The 20,763-nt window shown below is 39.1% G+C and overlaps 1 protein-coding gene across 2 annotated transcripts; it reads right to left on the bottom strand.

Moving 5' to 3' along the window:
• Nucleotides 1-800: 800 nt before the first annotated feature.
• Nucleotides 801-10,360, bottom strand: prdm9 (PR domain containing 9). Of its 2 annotated transcripts, XM_083555583.1 has the most exons (6): nt 10,151-10,360; nt 6,266-6,376; nt 5,880-6,151; nt 5,715-5,782; nt 4,106-4,296; nt 801-4,011 (listed from the first exon to the last, which is right to left on the bottom strand). In XM_083555583.1, the coding sequence occupies exons 1-6, from the start codon at nt 10,164-10,166 to the stop codon at nt 2,075-2,077; spliced, it is 2,595 nt and encodes an 864-aa protein (XP_083411709.1). In that variant the 5' UTR covers nt 10,167-10,360; the 3' UTR covers nt 801-2,074. The 2 variants fall into 2 exon arrangements, with proteins under 2 accessions (XP_083411709.1, XP_083411710.1); XM_083555584.1 differs by lacking the exons at nt 5,715-5,782; nt 5,880-6,151; nt 6,266-6,376; nt 10,151-10,360 and adding an exon at nt 5,244-5,643 and having other exon boundaries at nt 4,106-4,995.
• Between the last annotated feature and the right edge of the window lie 10,403 nt (nt 10,361-20,763).

Raw genomic sequence — 20,763 nt, 5'->3', positions numbered from 1 at the left:
TAATTAGCTCAGGGGTGTCAAAATCAGGCCTGGTGTAATTATATTTGGCCCGCGAGATCATATCAAATGTGTATTGGAGCTGCCCACCAGTATATAGCGCATACACCGCTAATAATACAAATCCCGGAATGCTTTGTTAGTGCGCGGGCGCGTCAGTCGAGAGCGCTGATAAACTCCATAAATATAGTGGAGAAAATATAAATAGGTAAATTCCTTACATTAATTGGTGAAGATATGCAAAAAGCAATCTCCAAATTATGTAACAAATATAAACAACAAATTCCAACATGATTAGAGTTCAGAATTCAGGGAGTTCTTATATTTCTAGTGATAATTCATATAATAATGCAGAATGTTATTTGTGCTGCATGTCAACGGTTGCTTTTTTCTCAAAGCACATGCCTGGTGACATCAGGACAATTCGTGTATATTGATGACCGAGTTGGAAGAAAATTAATATAGCCTAAACTTTTAGAAAATCTGGCAGAAACTTCAGTTTGCCTTTTGCAAATATTTACAAAAATGTGCTAAAAGTTTAATATGTGAAATAAATTAACACAGTGTACTAAAATATGGGGTTGTAATTTCTCACCAGATAACAGTAAATAATGGTGTTCTGCTGTAGTGTGATAGAGGACAATGATGGTTAAAGAGGAACAAATGCAGCAGAGGATTTATATCTTAACATCTCTGATGGTTATGTAGTTGTGGCAAATTGCTGCCAGTTATACCTTTTATATATAAATATATATATTAGACACCTTTCATATAAATAATAAAGTAACTGCTGAAGATCAAAGTCACGTTTAACAATTTCAGGTAATATTTATTATTAATGTTCATGATACAATATGCATGCACTAGCAAGAAGTTTATCAAAATTAAAATGAAGCTTTTAAAAGCCTAAATATACGTTAAGGTTTAAGCAAATCAAGATACTAGAAAGTTTCGCAATCTACTATATAGGCTTTTTTCTTTCTCCTACAAAAGTACATGCTGAATACATATAATGCATATATAAATCTGTCTATTCCTAACTTCTGTTCTGAATTCTGTTTAGAATTTAAAATCTTTTCATTTAAAAAAGGAAAACCTGATAAATGAACCAAAAGGGAAAAGTGACAAACGAAGAAATAAATTTTTACAAATGTAAAAGGACAGAAAATTTTAAAACTGAAGGGTGACTGGTTTAAAATATGAAATATTAATAGGACGTTAAATGCCAAAAGTCTCACATTCATTCAAACAATTCATGAATATTTTCACAAAATGTCTGACTGCCTCACAGCTACACCAGCTATACCTTTAACACGACTGAAGCTATTTTTGAGTGAATGGTGGAATATTAGCAAAGGATTTCTGACTGAAAACTCATTTGGAGTTTTCAGAGTTGTTAGAAAAGTTGGTGTCTGAAACTATAAAATCCGTCGCGTTGTGAATCCTTAACTACTTTGTGTACAAGGTGTTTCCAAAGTGAGTTCATCTGTAATAATGATTTAGAATATATGCATCACAATTACCACAAAGCATACTTTATCCATCACAACAATTCCAGGTGTTCAGTATTTACAAACACTTTTATTAAGTGTGATCACGTTTTATTTCCAACTCACTAAGATTATGATTCTTAAGGCTTTATTATGTCTTTTTTTTTTTTTTGGAGCCGGAACATCTGGTAAACAAAATCACAAATAACATGCCCAGGTAGATCTAGTACTATTATATTAGAGATAAAATATACTCTAGGCTCAGTATGCTTATTAAACAAATTTTAGATTTTTTTTTTATCAATATTTGTGTAGCTTTTACCTCATTTGTTAACGGTCAGATGCATTGTTAAATGACTAACATCAATCATTCTCTTAAAGCACCTCACTAGTGTTTTTTTCCTTATGTATTGAACAAAACAATCGTGCCATCCCATTTCAATCTAACAATCAAATGCTGAAATTAATACGCATTTCATTATATGTCCATATGGCTACGTGTTCGGTTTAAAAAGAAACCATTTAACAAAAAACTTTGCCATTAAGGAGAAATTACATATATTTATGAATAAACAAACTATGAAAAATCATGAGTGCATTTTCTGATGATGCCGAGTAAGGTGATAACGACGGGCAAAGCTTTTGCCACACTGTGTACAAGGAAACAGTTTGGTGCCCCTGTGAAGCTGCTGGTGGGCCCTGAGACTCTGTGGCCGACTAAAACTTTTTCCACAGTCTGGGCACTGACACGGTCGCACACCTGAGTGCTTCTGCTCATGCCGTCTCAGGTCACCTGACTGCCTAAAGCTCTCACCGCACTCAGCACAAAGAAATGGCTTCTCCCCAGTGTGTGTGCGCATGTGGACATTCAGTTGTCCCGAGTGCACAAAACTCTTATCACATTGTGAGCATGCGTAAGGTTTCACTCCTGTGTGAATACGCTGGTGCTGTTTTAAACTGTTGAACCAGCTGAAGGCCTTGCCACAGTCTGGACAAAGGTACAGCTGGTCCCCTTGCCTGAAGCAGGCATGATTCTTGAAACCCCTAATTGTCTGAAAGGTCTTGGAGCATTGAGTACAACTATGATCCTTGGACGGTATATCGCCCTCATTAAAGCTCGAGTACTTTGTAGTCATCTCTGGGTGGTGGCGGCGGATGTGTTTGTATAGGTAACGCTCACCAGTAAAGGAGAAGGGGCAGTGGCTGCAGGGGTAAATAGTGGCGTTGGCCAGTGCTGTGCTTTGGCGATGTGCTCTGTGGCGTGAGTGGCTTTCTTGATGGCGCTTCAGACCAGATGACTGGGTGAAGGACTTAAGGCACAACGTGCAGCAGTATGGCCTCTCTTTGGCATGGATGGTGCGTTCGTGTCGTCGCAAGTTGCACAGGCGATTAAAATATAGTTCGCAGTGAGAGCAGCCATGAGGTCCATCACCCTGCTGAATGCATTCATGGCTTTTCAAAAGATGGAGGTGGCTAAAGGTTCTTAGGCACTCGCCACAAACATGTGATGAAGTCTCTTGTGACATTTCTTTTGGCTCTTTGCTGCCTTCATTAGTCCACTGTGGGGCTGCTGTACTCTCATTGTCAGTAGCAGTCTGGTCCACCTCTAAACTCTTGTTCTGATTGTCCTCTTGAGCAGAGTCCCTGACTGGTTTGTGGCTGTGTTTTTTTTTTATTTTGGGTGGTCTGCCTCGAGGTCGACCTGTAGATACTTTTCTCTTTTGATTACCAGCCCTGTTAGGGTTTAAAGCTGACCTTCGAAGCTTGACTGGTGGTTCATAAGGAGGATCGTGTTTGTTTGATGAATTTTCATGCTGCGATGTTGACTCTGCATTAGACTCATTCTCAACTAGTTTTAGATACTCTTCATGGTGATGTCTTTTGAGATGTCTGTAGAGATTAAGTTTGGTTATGAAAGAGAAGGAACACTTAGTACACGAGTAGACAGAATCCCCTTTCTCTGTTTGCTCTGTACCTGTTGTTCCCTCTTTTTCACCCTGGTGGGTCTGCTGATGTCTCTTCAGCCCCGTTGCCTGACTAAAGCATTTTCTGCAGTGGCTACAGCAATAAGGCTTCTCTTTTGAGTGAATTGTGCGCTGATGCCTTTTTAAATGGCATGACCGCAAAAATGTTCGCCCACATTCGCCACATTTGTTCCCTGACACCTCTTCACCACTGCCATCACTCTGGTCTGTTTTGTTCATCAAATTACTGCTATTGGTATGTGGTGGATCAGTTGGGTTTAATTGCTCAGTCTGGCCACTGAGCGTTGGAAATTCATTCTGAAAGGATTTTGTCATTTGCTGCATGTGGGATTGAGGTGGTGCATCAGAAGCAAGTAGGCAATGATCCAAATTCATAACTGGTGTATGGTCACAAGTCTCAAGAGTCTGGGCTTCCAAGAGATGTGGGTACTCGTCTGGGTGTGAGCGCCTGACATGTCTGTGTAGGTAAAAAGCTGCTGGGAAAGAGTACTGGCAGTAGGGGCAAAGACAAAGCTGTGAGGCTTCTTCACTGTTTCTTCCTAAAAAATATATATATACAAAAAAAGATGTCAAATATATATTTATTATTTATTTGTTATAGGATGTGTGTAATGAAAACCCATATCAGATCACCTGTAAATGTGCACTTCTTGTCCCAGATTTTATCCCATATAGTGCTGAGACTATGAGCATACTCCTCTGCATACCACACTTTCAGTTCCTGCCCAGGATATATGGAGCGGCAAGAGCGGAACAGGATGCGCCCTGCCTGCTGAAACGCCACCAAGTTTTGCTCATTCTCAGTCCGTGAGCAAACCACATACCTGCAAACACAGGGGAGGTAAGATAATGATAGATCCTCTGATGCTACATAATGTGGGCTACACAATGTGAGAACATTTGTGGGCATCAATAAATCAGATTTAGAGCAATGTGTCAATCACATGGCTGTCAGAATTCAATCTAACCAGCAGCTGATCACTACGTAAAGCCACAAGCTGGGTTTCCAGTCAAACATTTCAAATCATGTGAAAATAATAAATTGACAATTGCATAAAAAAATAAAAAAAGAGGAGCAAGTGGCAGATTTCACTCTGTGTACAGAAACGTTCATAAAAAAAAAATCATCTCTTTAATTTTCAGCAGACTTAACGTTTTGACAGACTATTAGCACAAGTATTTGGACACCTGACCACTTCAACAGGGACTGTAATGACACTTGTTCCAAACACATTCACATGGAACTGGTCCATGTTGTTTGTAGGATGGTTTTGAAATGTGGCCCTTTTCTGTTTCAGACAGGAAAAGTTTGGTGGAGGAGGAATAACGGTATGTAGGTGTTTATCCAGGGGTTCGGCTAGACCCCATACTTACAGTGATGGGGTCTTATTGTTTCAGCATACCAAGAAATAGTCCCTTAAATCATAAATAAATATTCAGAAAAGATCAGAGAATACAACAGATCCTGTACATGCTGAGCTCTACAAATCTGTCAATAGCTAGTAAAAGATTTCTCAAATAAACTTTCTTTCTTTCGGCTTCTCCCGTTAGGGGTCGCCACAGCGGATCCTCCGCACGTTTGATTTGGCACATGTTTTACGCTGGATGCCCTTCCTAACGCAACCCTCCCCAATTTATCCGGGCTTGGGACCGGCACTGAGAGTGGCTGGGGATGGTTCCCTGACCGGGGATCGAACCCGGGTCGCAGCGGTGAGAGCGCTGCATCTAAACCACTAGACCACCAGGGGACCTAAAAGATTTCTCAAATGACCATGGTAATTCCAAAACCATGTAAATGGGATAAATCTATAAAGTACCCTAGAATTGTATAAATTACCACAGGGCTAGGATGTAGCTGGATCCTCCAGCAGGACAGTAATTCAAAATATACAACAATACAACATAGAATAGGATCAAGCTTTTCACATGACCAGAAAGTAAAAGCAATAGACGAGCAGTGGGTAAAATGTAATTGATGAGTGTTTCGATTTTCTAAGATTAGAATTCTCTTCAATATTTAAAAAAAAATCTGGCCTGGAAAAACAACTCAAATAATGAAATCAGAGTCCATTCTAGGACAATTAATATGCATAATTGGGATTATTTATAATACAATGAATACACAACAGGTCTGTAATAAATGTGTACACTACCTTTGTGGTTTATTGCTCTTTCTAGAGGTAATTGCATGCTATATGATGGGTAAAAAACTGAAGAGGCCAGAAATCGAGAAATGACTTACCTCAACCAATTTGAATGAGTGTCCCTCTCTGCATCAACGTAATCATACTGGTCACTCCCTCTGCATATCTGAGAAATTAGAGATTACAGGTGTATTTCTAAATGATTTCTTAAAAAAAAAAAAAAAAAAAAAAAACTGTAATAACACTTTCAACATAATACTTACAATCCATGAGTAAGCACTTTCCAGGGCATTTTCAGTGCTGCTGATCTCCCCATCAAAAGGCCCAAAATGCATCCCAAGAGGAATGATTTGTCCCTGGTTAAACACACCAAGTCCAGCCCCAGGAGTTGTTGATCTACCTATGACTAACCCTTGTGGAAGAGTGAGAAGTGCCCTCTGAGGAACTCCCATAGGTGTGGGAGAGTCATAGGTGAACAATGGTGGTCCATGAACATCACACTGATCTAAAAACAGTTTATGGCAGGTTTCACAGTCTGTGAAAGAAGTAAATGTTAGGGGGAAAAACAACCAAATGCAAGCCAAAGATCCAGTAGTACAACTGTAGACCAAACTGCATATGTGGTGTTAATAATGATCTGAAAACTCACAAAAATGCTTGTCGTTGAAAGCATTTTCTTCCTGACTCTCTTCAGTTCCTATATTGCATACAGTCACGGAGCCCTGTATTTCTAAATTCTGGTCTTCCCCCGATGGCAATCCTGTTAAAGAGAAAAATATTTATTTACACATTTATAACTAATGTAAGTACTGATACCGATAATAACGATAAAGTCACAGCATTTTACATTATATTGGGGGAAAAACAATCCTTGCATGATCAATGATACTTCTTGTTGAAAGTATCCAGCAGGACATGTAGAAGCACCTCAACTTTAACCACATGTATCTAACATTTTACTTTAAAAAAAAGGTTGTTGTGGATCCAATCAAATTTATATATACATGTTTACTGTTCAGTTCATATACTTCATATACACAGACTCTCCACAAGTCATGACAAGAGCAAGAATCTGGCAAAAGTCGATGGCTGATAAAAGATGGCGATTTTTTTGCCCGATATGTTTCACCCTTCATGTCATATCACCTAATTCTTAATTAATAAGATGCGATACAGACATTAGCTTAAATTAAACATTTATTAGGCAAAACAAAGCTCTCCAATCACTTCACTGGTTACCAGGTTTTTGTGGCTGTGGCTACCTGTAGCCTAAACTACAGCTGGTTGAAGGCTTACCAACAATACACTTCTAATTAGTTCAGTTTATTCTCATTCTCTTTCTAGAAGCAGCATCAGATTCAACCACTGAAATATATAAGGCAAGATTAAGAACTAATGATAAGAACCGGTACACAACAAGCTGATGGTCGGCTGTCTGGGAACGTCAGCATTGGCTCTGGTCAGAGGGCTGCTGCTCAGTTGATTCTGAATGCTGATTCAGCAGCGGAGCTCGTCGGCGAGAAAGAGAATCTGATTGGCTATATAGCTTAGCAAATTAGCACAAAAAAAGGAACATGATTGTCATTCTTGCTCTTTTTTGCAACTTAGCAGACATGATTGAAAAAAGCTACACGAGTCAGTTAGTAATAAGGTGGAAAGGCTGCTTGCTTTAGATATTTAGTTTTTGCTCTTCCAGTTTCCCTGTTTGGAGGCCGAATACAGACTACTGCCACCTGCTGGTATGAGAGAGTTCTGTTGTCTTACGCAAGCGCATCACGTACACGCACGGTTTGGTGTCTCAGATACGGCTGCCTAATAATCGGCCTAATTTGCAGCACAAACAGACAATTAAATCAGCATTTTTACAATAAACCTGTAAAATGGTTTAGAACTTGTAGAACAAAAGAACACGAATATATTGTTATCTAAATTTGTTAATTTCACTTTATTTATATAATATATATATATATATATATATATATATATATATATATATATATATATATATATATATATATATATATATATATATAAATACATACATTTATAAATTTGACTAAGTAGTCACAGATTTTTGAGGCACATTATGTGTAAAAGCTGCCACTGCTATACAAGTCAAATTTAATGGCATTAATCAATCAAACAAAATGTGCAGCGGAGATTTGTGAAATTTTACAATTGGCTTACAACACCAAAGTCCAACCAGGTACAACACCAAACGCCAAGTGGATTGGAGTAAAACAGGCCTCCTCTGGACTATATGAGTAGTAGAAAAGTGTTCTGTGGCGTGAAGAATCACACTTCTCTACCTGGCAGTCTGATGGGTGAGTTTAGGGTTGTTGAGTGCCAGAAGAACTTTTCCAGTCTGACACTGTAAAGTTTGGTGGTGGAGAGATTTTGATATTAAACCTTGAAGTAAACCACATCCAAACTAATTTCTGACTAAGTCAAACCATAACAGACAGTTATGTTCGATGAGTATTGCAGATTCAGACTACACGTCTATTCTGGTACTGCTTTACCTCATGGAGCTTTTTAAACTGTAGACCATCAAATTTTACACTTCATAAAAATTTGTTTTCTCACAATGTAATTTTATCCCAAGTAAATCTTATTTTAGCAACTTTATCATACATTTAATGATTGTACTTGTATTACATCTGTATTAATGCTAATTTATACAGATCTGAACTCTACAGTTATGCACACATACTCTACACGGACACCTGACACTGCAGGCACAAACCCCTTTAAATGTAAAGTTAAATTAAGCTTTTACTTCCTCCAGAACAATTTAAATTACATTTTATACTGTTTTCATGTATATTTTATAGGTTGTTATGTAATATTTTGTTAGTGTTGCTGTGAAGCGATGATCCTGAAGAAAAAAGAAAAAATATCTCAGTCTTTTAGGACATGTCAGCTTCTTTACCCTTTTTTGTTTTCTAGCAGGAAGCAACAAAACTTCCTTCCTCAATAAACATATTTATAAAGTACCAGACAACTTTTTTTTTCATTTTGCTTAAGCTATATTTACTGTTTTTTTTTTTATCCTAACAAAAAATTTTTGGTCTATATAACCGAAATGTACAAAGTTTTTTTTTTTTATTTCCAGCACGAGAAGCACAGAGGGGGTCTATATTTCTTTTATTTCATTTCACCCTTATCCAGAGTGACTTTTATCAAAATGATTTTTTAACATTGATCTCATTCATACAACTAAGCAGTTATAAGTTAAGGGCCTTACTCAGGGGCCCAGGAGTGGCAGTTTGGTTTTGCTGGGGTTTGAACACTACATTCTGAACCATAATCCAATGCCTAAGGGCCCATCAGTCGAGGCCTTTGAGCTCCAGCACTAGATGATGGAAGTGTTCCAGTTCACGCTTCAGTGACACGCGGACTCTCGCCGCCTGCTTGTTCGTGTCATTTCAGTGAACTCCGGTGTGGATGATGGCAGCAGCGCCCTCCAGTGGACACCGATATTATTAGTGTAAACGGCTGACCCTGAGAGCCCGTGTTCACCGCCCTATTGGATCTCAGGCTCCAGCGCATTCAGAAACAAAACACGAACTGCTTCACATATTTCGAGACTGTTCGTTTGCTGGATCTGGTGTGAATTAAAACTTTTTAAAACACATACAGAAGCGAACCCGAGCAGCTGATTCCTCCTGGCGCGTGTGCGCGCAGCCCTCATTATAATGCAGTTAACTACCAAAAACCCGGAACAACGGAGATGAACTGCTGCAGAATCAGAAGTGAGCGGTTACAAAACACGGTTACAAAAACACGGACGAAAAACTTACAGCAAAAATAAACAAAGAAAATCCACCGGATATCAGACTCGGGTCTACAGTGTGGGGTGAAGCGCGCGCCCGCGCAACACAAGGCCGCACCAGGCCGGAGAATGTTGCGCGCACCGGTGTGCGGTTCACCTGTGTGTGGGTCTGTTAGATACCAATCACGGGTTTTATACCGAAACCGATCAAATAAATACCGACTAACACCAGAACTGGGCTGAGCACTGGGCTTATATCGCAGGGGCGAGTGAGAGGCCAAGCCGGGATTCATCTTCTCCTGCTGAAAGTACAGCCTTCACCCGCTGATGTTTCACCTCAGACATCATTTTACACAAACTGCTTCAAACCATAGCGATTTATTTCAGTTCATTCAGCACTTCTTTAGAGATAACGGTGGCTTATTTAGCCAATAACAACCGTTGACAAAAGTTGTGTAATAATAATATAAATATAATATTTTGGAAATGGTTTTAATGTGTTCTAGAAAATTAAAATTAAAACCTTTGGTAAATAAAAATAAAGTGTGTGTGTTCGAGCTGCAGGAACGAGGATTAACTTCCCGCTTCAGTCACACAAACAGCTCGGAAATGACCCGCATTTTTACAAATTACTCTCATTTCTATCAAGATTCAATTATAAGAAAAACATTTCAGCTGCTGCATGAAACACGATCTTATATAAACGACTCGCTACATGGCCCGACTTTAATATCATTATTATATAAAAACATCACTCACCTGGACTATCAGTCATGTTGTAACTGTTCGATAGTGTTCATAAAAATCGGACTATTTTTGTTTAGTTTTTTTTTACTTTTGTTCTACGTTATTGTGGTGGTGGTTTTTTTTTTTTTTGTTTTTTTTTAACACGACGACTAGCTAACTAGCTAGCCCTGCGCTTCCTCAACAAGGAAGTCAGTATTTTTCTTCTTCAGCAAATGACGATGTGGCCTGAATTACTGCGCTTATTGCCATCTAGTGGCCATTGGAGTGGATGCGCCGTTGTCCTGCTGTACCCCACTACAGTACTAATCATTAGTTTTCTCTTTCGTAAGTACAGTATGCTGAATTGAGCTTTTTGTTGGTTTCTTAGTTTAATGTAAATTCCAAGCAAACTGGACAAATCCTTTGGATGTTTCAGATGAAGAAGTGATAGACATGTAGCATAAAAAGACACATTTGGACATGTGAAAGTCACAGTTGCATACACTTTAGAGAAAATAAGTATCTTACAATTGTTGCCTACACATTTCCTTTATAGAACAACTATTCAGATATTCCATTCACCCCAGTTCCTATGTTTACGTGCATAGTTGATTCACTTAGGCTTGTTTCATGTTGGAAGTGTCAGAGGTCAATAGCCCTATTAGTGCTACTACAAGTATTGCCCATATAATGGCAAGAAACACTTTATTAAGTAAAGAGAAAAAAACAGCCCTTTATTACTTAAAAAAATTATGGTCAGTCATTTTGAAGAGCTACTTGGGGCATTGCACTTAGTGCGACCATTATTTTCCAACAAGACAATAATCCCAAACATTCCTTTAGGTTATGTTAAAGCTTAGCCTTGCAAGTGCCACTTGCACTTCTGGGTATTGTTTTTGAGGGAACTTCTAGGCACAGTTTGTGTGCATAGTTTGTCACTTAGCATTGTCAGAGGTATGGCTTTTTGGCCTCAATACTTCCATGACCGTTTCTGGACATGGGTGTACCTGGGTGCTTCTGGTTTCCGCCAGTTCTTTGCTCATGGCACTGCTGGACATAAACATGATGTGTCTTGCATCTGCTACATTAAGTTTGCTTGACCAACCACTGCGTCTATGGTCCTAAACATTGCCTGTTCTTTTGTGCTTCTTTAAAATAGCTTGAACAGCACATTTTTTATTGATAAAATCTAACAATTAACACTTCTCATTTTAAAAGCATTCATTGTACAGTATTTTTCACACCTGCCCAAAACATTTGAACAGTACTGAAAATATACAAACACGCATGCATTTATCCACATATTATACAGTATGTAAAAAAATAAAATAAGTATCAATACAACTGAAAGCTTTCCACAAAATTTTGGAGTGTTTCTGCCTATTTGTTTGCCAAATCATCCAGTAGAGCATTTGTGAGGTCAGGTGCTATTATTGGATGAGAAGGCCTGGCTCAGAAGCTCCATTCCTGTTTATTCTTAAACTGTTTAATGAGGCTAAAGTCAAGGCTTTCTACAGGCCAGTCACATTCTTCCAACCTCATACCTCTATGTTGCTTTGTGCACTAGGACAAAGTTATCCTGGTATAGAAAAGGACCTGCTTCAAAATTGAAAAAGCAAAGCATGTCCAACTGGTACATAACACTGGTCATGTACCTAAAATGTTAAAGCTGGCAGTTTTTAGACCCCTAATTAATGAAGGAAATTATCAAATACAAAAGTGTAGCAAACATAAACATTTGACAAAGACTGTGCAATTTATTTAAATGCTCTAGAAACATAAATGTACCGAAGAACTTAACCTTTTGCCCATGTTGGAGAGACAGTGTTTGGGTATGGTGAATGATGACATCATCAGTGGAGTAGGTGTTATGAAAAGCAAACTGTTTAATGAGGCTAAAGTCAAGGTTTTCTGCAGGCCAGTCACGTTCTTCCACACCAATTCAATTCAATTCAATTCAATTCATGTTTATTTGTATTGCACTTTTAACACTGAACATTGTCTCAAAGCAGCTTTACAGATAATGTGGTGATAAAAAATAAATATGTTTTTTATAAGTGTGAGTTTGTCCCTGATGATCGGGTGGTGACTGTGGTGAAGGAAAAACTCCCTGAGATGGCATAAAGAAGAAACCTTGAGAGGAACCAGGCTCAAGAGGGAACCCATCCTCACCTGGGTTGCACTGAATGTCCATTTATTGCAGATAAACGATGTTGTGGGGTGCAGTGATGGTGATCAGAAGCAAACTATAGTCCTGAGTCAATGTAGCAGACTGTTGACATTAACTACAGTCCAAATCCATCCTCAAAGCTCCCGTTCTTAATCTGGAGTTTTATGGAACCACCCAAGGCGTTGATGAGAAACCGTCTCCAGCTCCACAGAGTGGCCTCCAGTCGAAGAGAACACTATCAGGCAGGCAGGCCTGGACGAAGTGGGAAGATCCACAGAGGGGAGAGGGGCAGAAATAGTGGTCACTGGAACCTCAGTCCGCGTGTCACTGAGGGAATTATGAAGCTTAAACTGGAACACATCCATCATGTAGTGCTGGAGCTTAAAGGCTTCGACTGATGGGCCCTCAGGCATTGGATTTTGGTTCAGAATGTTGTGTGTTTAATCCCCAGCAAACCAAGCTTCCACTCCTGGGCTGCTGGGTACCTGGACACTCAAGAATCTCTGGTAAGGAGCAAGCAGACAGTGCTGCAAAAAAGCTCTATCTTCAGAACCAATTAAATGCCTCATACCTTTTACAGATCTGAGACCATTAGTAAATACATGCATCAAAAATAAATGGCAACTGAAATGGGATCAGTGTCTAAATAACAAACTACATGAAATGAATCCTGATGGTAGGGAAAAACATATTTCTCACTTTAAAAATCGGGTTGATGTTATCTACACACAGTGTTAGATAGGACACTCAAAATTAACACACAAATCTTTACTAACAAGAGAAAATCCCCCAAAGTGCCAAACCTGTCAAATCCCGATATGCATTAAGCATGTTTTGATGGACTGTAATACTTATAGCCCTTGGAGAAACTTTTTTTACTCTGTTCACACCCTTGAAAAGGTTTTTAAACTGATTAACCCAAACGAAGTATTACAGTTTTTAAAGAAAAGTAATTTTAAACATATTATTTAAAACTTTCTATCAAAACCAAGTTTTCGCCATGAACATAACCATAGAAGTTGACACGGTGCTAAGAAAAGAAAAAAGAAACTTTTTTGTTGTTGTTACAATGTACCCTGGGACCACACCAGCCACTGCAAGAAGATTCCAGATATCTCTGCTGACATAAAACAAGTAAGAGGTGAAACACATAGTAGCATTCCAAGCTCCAACTAAGTGAAATTCAGAAAAATACCTTTGTGTCGCCATCAAGTGCAACTTAATCTGTGACTCACTTCCAGTGCACCCAGGAAGAGAGGAGGTGGTGCGTTTTGGGCTCCTCACCCTCACAGCTTCTCAAGCTGCATGAAGGTTGCACTTGTTAAATATGTGAGACCACTTGATTCAAGACAGCACGACTGCCAGATTGATGATGCTCGTGACATCCATTCCAGAGGTTCTGATGAAGCCGCTGGGGAACTTTAAGCATATTAACACAGCTGAATATCATCACTGTAGTTCCCATAATTTTTCTCATGAAAAAAGTAAAATCATAAGTTAATAATATGTAGACTTAAACTTGCTGGCATATATTTAATGATGTTATGAAAATTTGATATGGCCATTTTATGATGAAAGGGGAATTGTTGTGTCAAATCTATCACTTATTATATTTTATACTGTCTGTAGTCCCCTGTGTTGATATTGGAAATCCTTATTAATCTGTCTCAATTACTGGCACTCCTCACTGTCAGCATATGCATGCTTTGAGAGGCTCATCGGAGCCTTTACCTTTGCTGCCTGCCTTGTTCTATCATAGATGTATGTATGTGTACATTTTCTCTCTCTCTCTCTCTCTCTCTCTCTCTCTCTCTCTCTCTCTCTCTCTCTCTCTCTCTCTCTCTCTCGGTCGAGTTAAACATGCTCCTGCGGTTCCAGTGACCACTATTTCTGTTTCATGCCAAAAGGTTGGGATTTTTTCCGATACCCAGATAGAATGAAAAAACTCTAAGAAGCATTTCCATAAAAAGTAGATTCTTTAAAAACAGCTGTGTTGTTTTTTTTTTTTTTAGGGCTCGTTGAAGCTCTTCCATTTCAAAAAGGTTTGTTGTATGGTTCTATATTAGTGGAGCTAAAGACACTTTTTTAATTTCCTTGTTGAGCCTGGAAGATTTGGAAGGCGGTGCAGCATTTCTCAATTGCTAAGTTTTTTTTCTCGAAAGTTTTAGCTAGGATGTTTGCAATTTTTTGTTTTGAAGTCAAGAGTAAATCCTGATATTTAATGTGTTGTATTTAAGGTTCACTATTTTTCCCCTGCATTTTTAGTTATCAGGTTTCATATTTTGCTTGATGGAGAACGTGCTGATATACTGGAAACAAATTTTCTTGTGTTGCTTTTTAGCTTTGTTCATGGTTCTTCTTGCTTGCTAATCATAAGTTTAATAAGATTTTCTGTTGATGGGTGAAATGTTGTTCAGCTTTTTTCTCTCTTTTATAGCTTTTTTAGCATTTTTGGTCAAGCCATGGAAGTTTTTGCCATGGATCTAAACATTTTTGTGAAGGTTTGCAGAGCATCTGTGCTGTCCTCCGGAAAGTGTGTAAATAACTCATAACAGAGAGTTTGAAATTGATACCAGTTTTTTTTTTACCAATTTGCCTTTTTTGTAATTTTGTCTTCCTTTAGTGGTTCCAATAATTGCGAAATAGTCGCTTTCACAGAGTACTTCATCGAGTACTTCATCGAGTACTTTCCATGATATGTCTAAAATGATTTTTGGTTGGCAAATTGTTAGGTCGATTGCGAAGTATGTGCCATGTGCCGGGTGTAGATAAATATTTGATCCATTGTTTAAGAGACATAGGGTGTAATTATTTATAAATTCTTTTTCTTTTCTTTTCTTCTTTTATATTACAGTAATTACCGCTCCCCAGAAAGTTGTGTCTATTGAAGTCTCTTATTAGAATAAAGGGAGATGGGAGCTGAGCAACTGGATAATCCAGGTCCATGTGTGTCAAATTTAATTCAGGAGGGATGTAAATAGAGGAAACTGTAATGTTTTCTGTAGTGTCAATTGTACTGCTGTCACCTGTAGCTTGCTGTTACCTATTTGGAAGTATAGGAACAGTTGTCCTATGTGCTTCTACTATGATGTTCGTTCTCTTTCATTTCCACATGTTTAATTTCTTTTGTTTTTGTGAGAAGTTTGCCTTTCTGTTATTTGCCTTTTGGTCCACAGTTGTTGAACTCTGACTGGGTTGAGCGTCATTTGGAAGACTTTTGCTTTTCGAAGAGTTCCGGTATTTTTTGTCCTAATGGAAGGAATTTTTATAGCAGGTCCTTGGGACAAATGTCCTCCCCTCAGGGCATTCTAATGGGGCAGGTTACAAACAGGTTGCTGTTCGGAATTCCTCATCTGAATTTCACACGATGGGAGGACATTTGTCCCAAGGACCTGCTGTCAACCCCTGTTGAGATCAGTCCACGAGGCTGTAAAAATTCCTTTCATTAAAACAAAAAATACCGGAACTCTTTGAAGAGTACAACAACTGTGGACCAAAAGTCAAATAACAGAAAGGCAAACTTCTCACAATCAAAAATGAAACTGATGAAACTGGGACTGAGGATGAGGTTGGGTAAAATAATAGGTTCTGGGTCCATGGGGTCGTCGGGGACATAGATTCTTGACAGGGCATCCTCTTTACCATTCTTAGAGCCAGGACAATAGGTGATAGTGTAGTGAAAGGGCGTGAAGAATAATGCCCATCTGGCCTGACGGGGGTTAAGGCGTTTTGCTTACCGAAGGTATTGGAGGTTTTTGTGATCGGTGATCACCGTAAACGGATGCATCGCCCCTTCCAACCAGTGCCGCGACTCTTCTAATAGCCAGAAGTTATTGATTACTAATGTCATAGTTTTGTTCTGTAGGAGAGAGTTTCCTGGAGAAGAAGGTGCAGGGTTGGAACACTGCTGGAGAAATGGAGAGTCCATAAGGCATGATCCGGTAGTCATAGTGCCCTGAGGGGGTGATGAATGCCGTTTTCCATTTATTGCCCTTGCGTATGCGCACCAAGTTGCAAGCACTCTGGAGGTCTAATTCGGTGAAGAGTCGGGCTCCACGGAGGTCTCCTAGGGCGGCCGGGAGCGCGTAAGGGAGTTGTACAATTTGGGAGTTGATATTTCGATAATCAATACATGGCCGGAGACCGCCGTCCTTCTTCTCCATGAAGAAGAAGCTGGAAGCCGCTGGAGAAGAGGATGGGGCGATGAAGCCCTGTTGTAGGGCTTCCTGAATATATCTCTCCATAGCCGCGTGCTCTGGGACAGACAGCAGGTAGACCTGACATTTTGGCAGCTTGGCACCTGGCATAAGGTCAATAGCACAATCCCAAGGGCGATGAAGGGTTAGGCAAGTGACAGCGAGCTCCCGAGCCCCTCTCTCATGGGCCAGCTGGAGGCGCTCTAGACATCCTTGGGAGATGAAGTTTCCAGAGGAGCCCGAATCTACAAGGGCCGAAACCAGTAGTGATAACGTGGGGGTGATGATTTTGACAGCCAATTTTGATAAGTGGGTGATTGCGGTACGGTAAGGCCAGCCGCTGGAAGACACATATGGCTTCAAAATATATGTATATAATGCATTTTTGGATATACTTCAACAAAATTAATTATCTATGTAAAATAAAACACAATGTTCTGTTACTACTGATAGTTAGGGTTAAGATAGTTAGGGTTATTTTTGCTGCAGACGTCTTAAATTTCTTTCTTACCCTGATGGTGGAATATAATTGTGTTGTCACAATATGATCTGTTACTGGTACAGTAGGATGTGGTCAATAGTATAAATTGTGAGACCGGTGCTGATCAGGTTTTTGAGGCAGTCAGCACGGGAAAAGATACTTCGAGCTGCGCGGGAGCACCGGGGAATCGAGTGGGAGGATGTTAAGTTATCCGTGTTTCCCGACATGACGAAGGAGCTGGCTGAAAAAAGAAAGACCTTTTTGCCTGCCAAGAAATCGCTTCAACAGCTAAACGTGAGATACACGCTTGCTTTCCCTGCTACCTTGAGATTTACTTGGAAAGGTAGAAACCGTAGTTTCACCAGCACGGAGGAAGCGGAGCGTTTCATCAGCACCTTACGCAATGATGGGTCATAAACAGGTACGCTGTATGCTCTTATAAGACAGTGATGCGTTTGGACGATGAGGATTATATAAAAGTCAACCATGGGTGGAAATTAAACATGAGTGGGTTTTGAGCTTTATGGTATGCTGCCCGAGCAGCGTGCAGCTGGACAGTGACGTTATGAGCTGCATGGGGGGTACCCCACGGACCAATAGGAGTTATTTTTCGTTGTTGCGTGTTATATTTGCAACAATTTTTTTTGTTTGTTTTCAGGCTTTGGTTTAGAGACCAGGAACTGGTCAGAGCTCCCAGGTTCTGTTTTAAGGGAGCATTTTAAGTTACTTAATGGTGTTCGTGATGTTTTTTTCAAATTTTTCATGAAAAAAGGTTCGGTCATGACAAAGTTTACTACTAAAAATGTGTTATTGTATTTGCTAGGCAGGAAGGTCTATAAATATACAACAGTGGGTTCCTTTGTGGATGGAACTAATTTTATTTTATTTTACTTTACCCTTTCTCCTGATGTCGATACTTCATAGTGCACTATGGTGGGGAATCATATAATATGTGTGTCTTGGAACATAAAAGGCTGTGGGAGTCCTATAAAAAGAGGCAAAGTTATGACATATTTGAAACATAATAAGGTGGATATTGCATTAATTCAGGAAACACACTTTAAAGGGGAGGAGGCTCTAAAGCTAAAGTATGGGTGGGTTGGACATGTATTTCATAGCTCCTTTTCCAGTAAGCGGAATGGGGTCGCCATACTAGTGAATAAGAAGCTAAATTTTGCTCTGACTGGTGAGGTCAGGGATGGTGAAGGGAGAATGGTGTGTATACAGGCCACGATAAATGGTACTGCTGTGGTGTTATGTAACATCTACGCTCCAAATATAGGGGATCCTCATTTTTTCTATGAATTAAATAAGAATTTAGGGAAAATGGATGGCCAAATAATACTAGCCGGAGATTTTAACCAAGTGTGCGATGCTTTTATAGATAAAAGTAAATGTAGTGACCAAACATATCCTAAAGACAGAACGGCAATTCATATGATGAGTGAGGATAATGGATTAGTGGATATTTGGCGTCTTGTAAACCCACGCGAGAGGGAATACACCTTTTATTCACATTGTCATAAATCCCACTCCAGAATTGATATGTTCTTGATCTCAAATACAATGACAAAGCATGTAACACACTGTAAAATAAATGCTATTGCCTTATCAGATCATGCTGCCGTGACGTTAGGCATTGATATTAATTGTGACAAAGAGCGAAATGGCAGATGGAGATTAAACACCTCACTGTTGTCTCATGAGGCCTTTAGTTCATCGTTAAAAGAAGATTTACAGTCTTTCTTCGAAATTAATACTGGTAGTACTGATAGGAGAGCAACTGAATGGGAAGCATCTAAGGCATATGTTAGAGGGAAGATGATAGGTTATGCTTCTAAAAGGAAAAGGGAGGATCGGGACAGAATACAGGAATTAGACAACAAAATTAAGAATCATGATAAACAATTATCCCAATGTTTCTCAAATCAGTTATATCAAGATATTTGTAAACTTAAATTTGAACTCCAGGAAATTTATAATAAAAAGGTGGAATATGCCTTATTCAGATTGGGAACGACTTTCTATTAGGAAGGGAAGAAAACTGGTAAATTGCTCGCTAGACAGCTGAAGCAAAAAAATACATGTAATTTGATATCAGCTATTAAGAAAGGAAACAGTGTAGTAACGTCAACTAAGGAGATAAATGATGTTTTACAGAAGTTTTACAAAGATTTATATACAGCTGATATTAGTCCTAAACAAGAAGAATTGGATAGTTTTTTCTCCAAACTCAAAATGCCTATATTGTCCTCAGAGGAGATGAATATGCTAGAAGGCCCAATAACAGAACTTGAAGTCAAAAAAGCTGTATCTATTATGAGAAATGGAAAGTCAGCAGGGTTAGATGGGCTCCTGGTTGAGTATTATAAACAGTATATAGACTTACTTGCACCCACCTTAACAGAAGTATATAATAAGGCATATGCTACTGGATTTCTTCCCTCTTCTTTTAACGATGCTCTAATATCAGTGATTCCTAAGAAAGATAGGGATCCAACTGAACCCTCAAATTTTCGTCCAATAAGTTTGATTAATGTAGACTGCACGATCCTGAGCAAAATTCTTGCGTTACGTTTAGAAAAGGTATTATCCAACATTATAAGCCCTGATCAAGTTGGATTTATGATGAACAGGTCATCAACGGATAACATGAGAAGGTTACTCCATCTAATTTGGCTAAACAGAGAAAAGACTGACCCAATTGTTGCCCTCTCACTTGACGCAGAGAAGGCGTTCGATCGGGTTCAATGGGAATTTCTATTTACAACTTTGTCCAATTTTGGGTTTGGGCCCTGCTTCATAAAGTGGATTCAAACATTATATAAGACACCTAAGGCATGCGTGATCACCAATGGTAAAGTTTCTCCATCTTTTGACCTCACTAGGGGGACAAGACAGGGGTGTCCGCTATCGCCACTATTGTTTAATATCACACTGGAGCCATTGGCAATTGCTGTTAGGGCTAATGCAAACATTTCAGGCGTACAGGGAGGCAACAAAGAGCACAAATTATTTCTATATGCCGACGACATTCTGGCCACGGTAAAAGATCCAGATAAGTCCTTACCCCACCTAATGGAGACAGTTCAATCCTATTCCAAAGTGTCTGGATATAAAATTAATTGGACAAAGTGGGAAGCTACGCCTATATCCGGAATATGCAACGCAAATATGGTAACTAAATTTGGCTTTAGATGGATCCCAAGAGGAATAAAATATTTGGGTATAAAGATATGTAGGGAGTTGGAAGAGATTCCTACCCTAAATCTGGTACCACTTCTACAAAACATAAAAAATAACTTAGATAAATGGGGAAAAATTCAGCTAAAATTATGGGGAAAAGTAAATATAATTAAGATGGTGGTCTCCCCTCAAATTAACTATGTGCTGATGATGCTGCCGCTTTCAATACCACAGTTGATCTTTAACCAATATGATATAATGGTTAAACGTTTTCTATGGAATGGAAAAAGGCCTAGGATAAAGTTTAACAAATTATCTGCATCCCGTGATAAGGGAGGGTTGGGATTACCAGATCCTCAGCTCTATCAGATATCTTTTGAAATGGCCAAATTGGCCAAGCATTGGAACAATAATGCTCAATTTGACTGGGTTACTATTGAGAAAACCTTGTCACGGCCATACAACCCTATCGAGCACTTGTCCCAGTGTTTAGACACAACGACAAATCCTATCATGAAGCACTCAAGAGAGGTTTGACAAGATTCAAAAGATGCATAAATTATCACAATGTAAACAACCATACTCTTCCCTATGGTATAATTCTACTATTTGT

The sequence above is a fragment of the Silurus aristotelis genome, assembly GCF_946808225.1.
Source record: "Silurus aristotelis genome assembly, chromosome: 12".
Taxonomy (NCBI): Eukaryota; Metazoa; Chordata; class Actinopteri; order Siluriformes; family Siluridae; genus Silurus; species Silurus aristotelis.
This window is presented reverse-complemented; position numbering and strand designations above follow the sequence as displayed.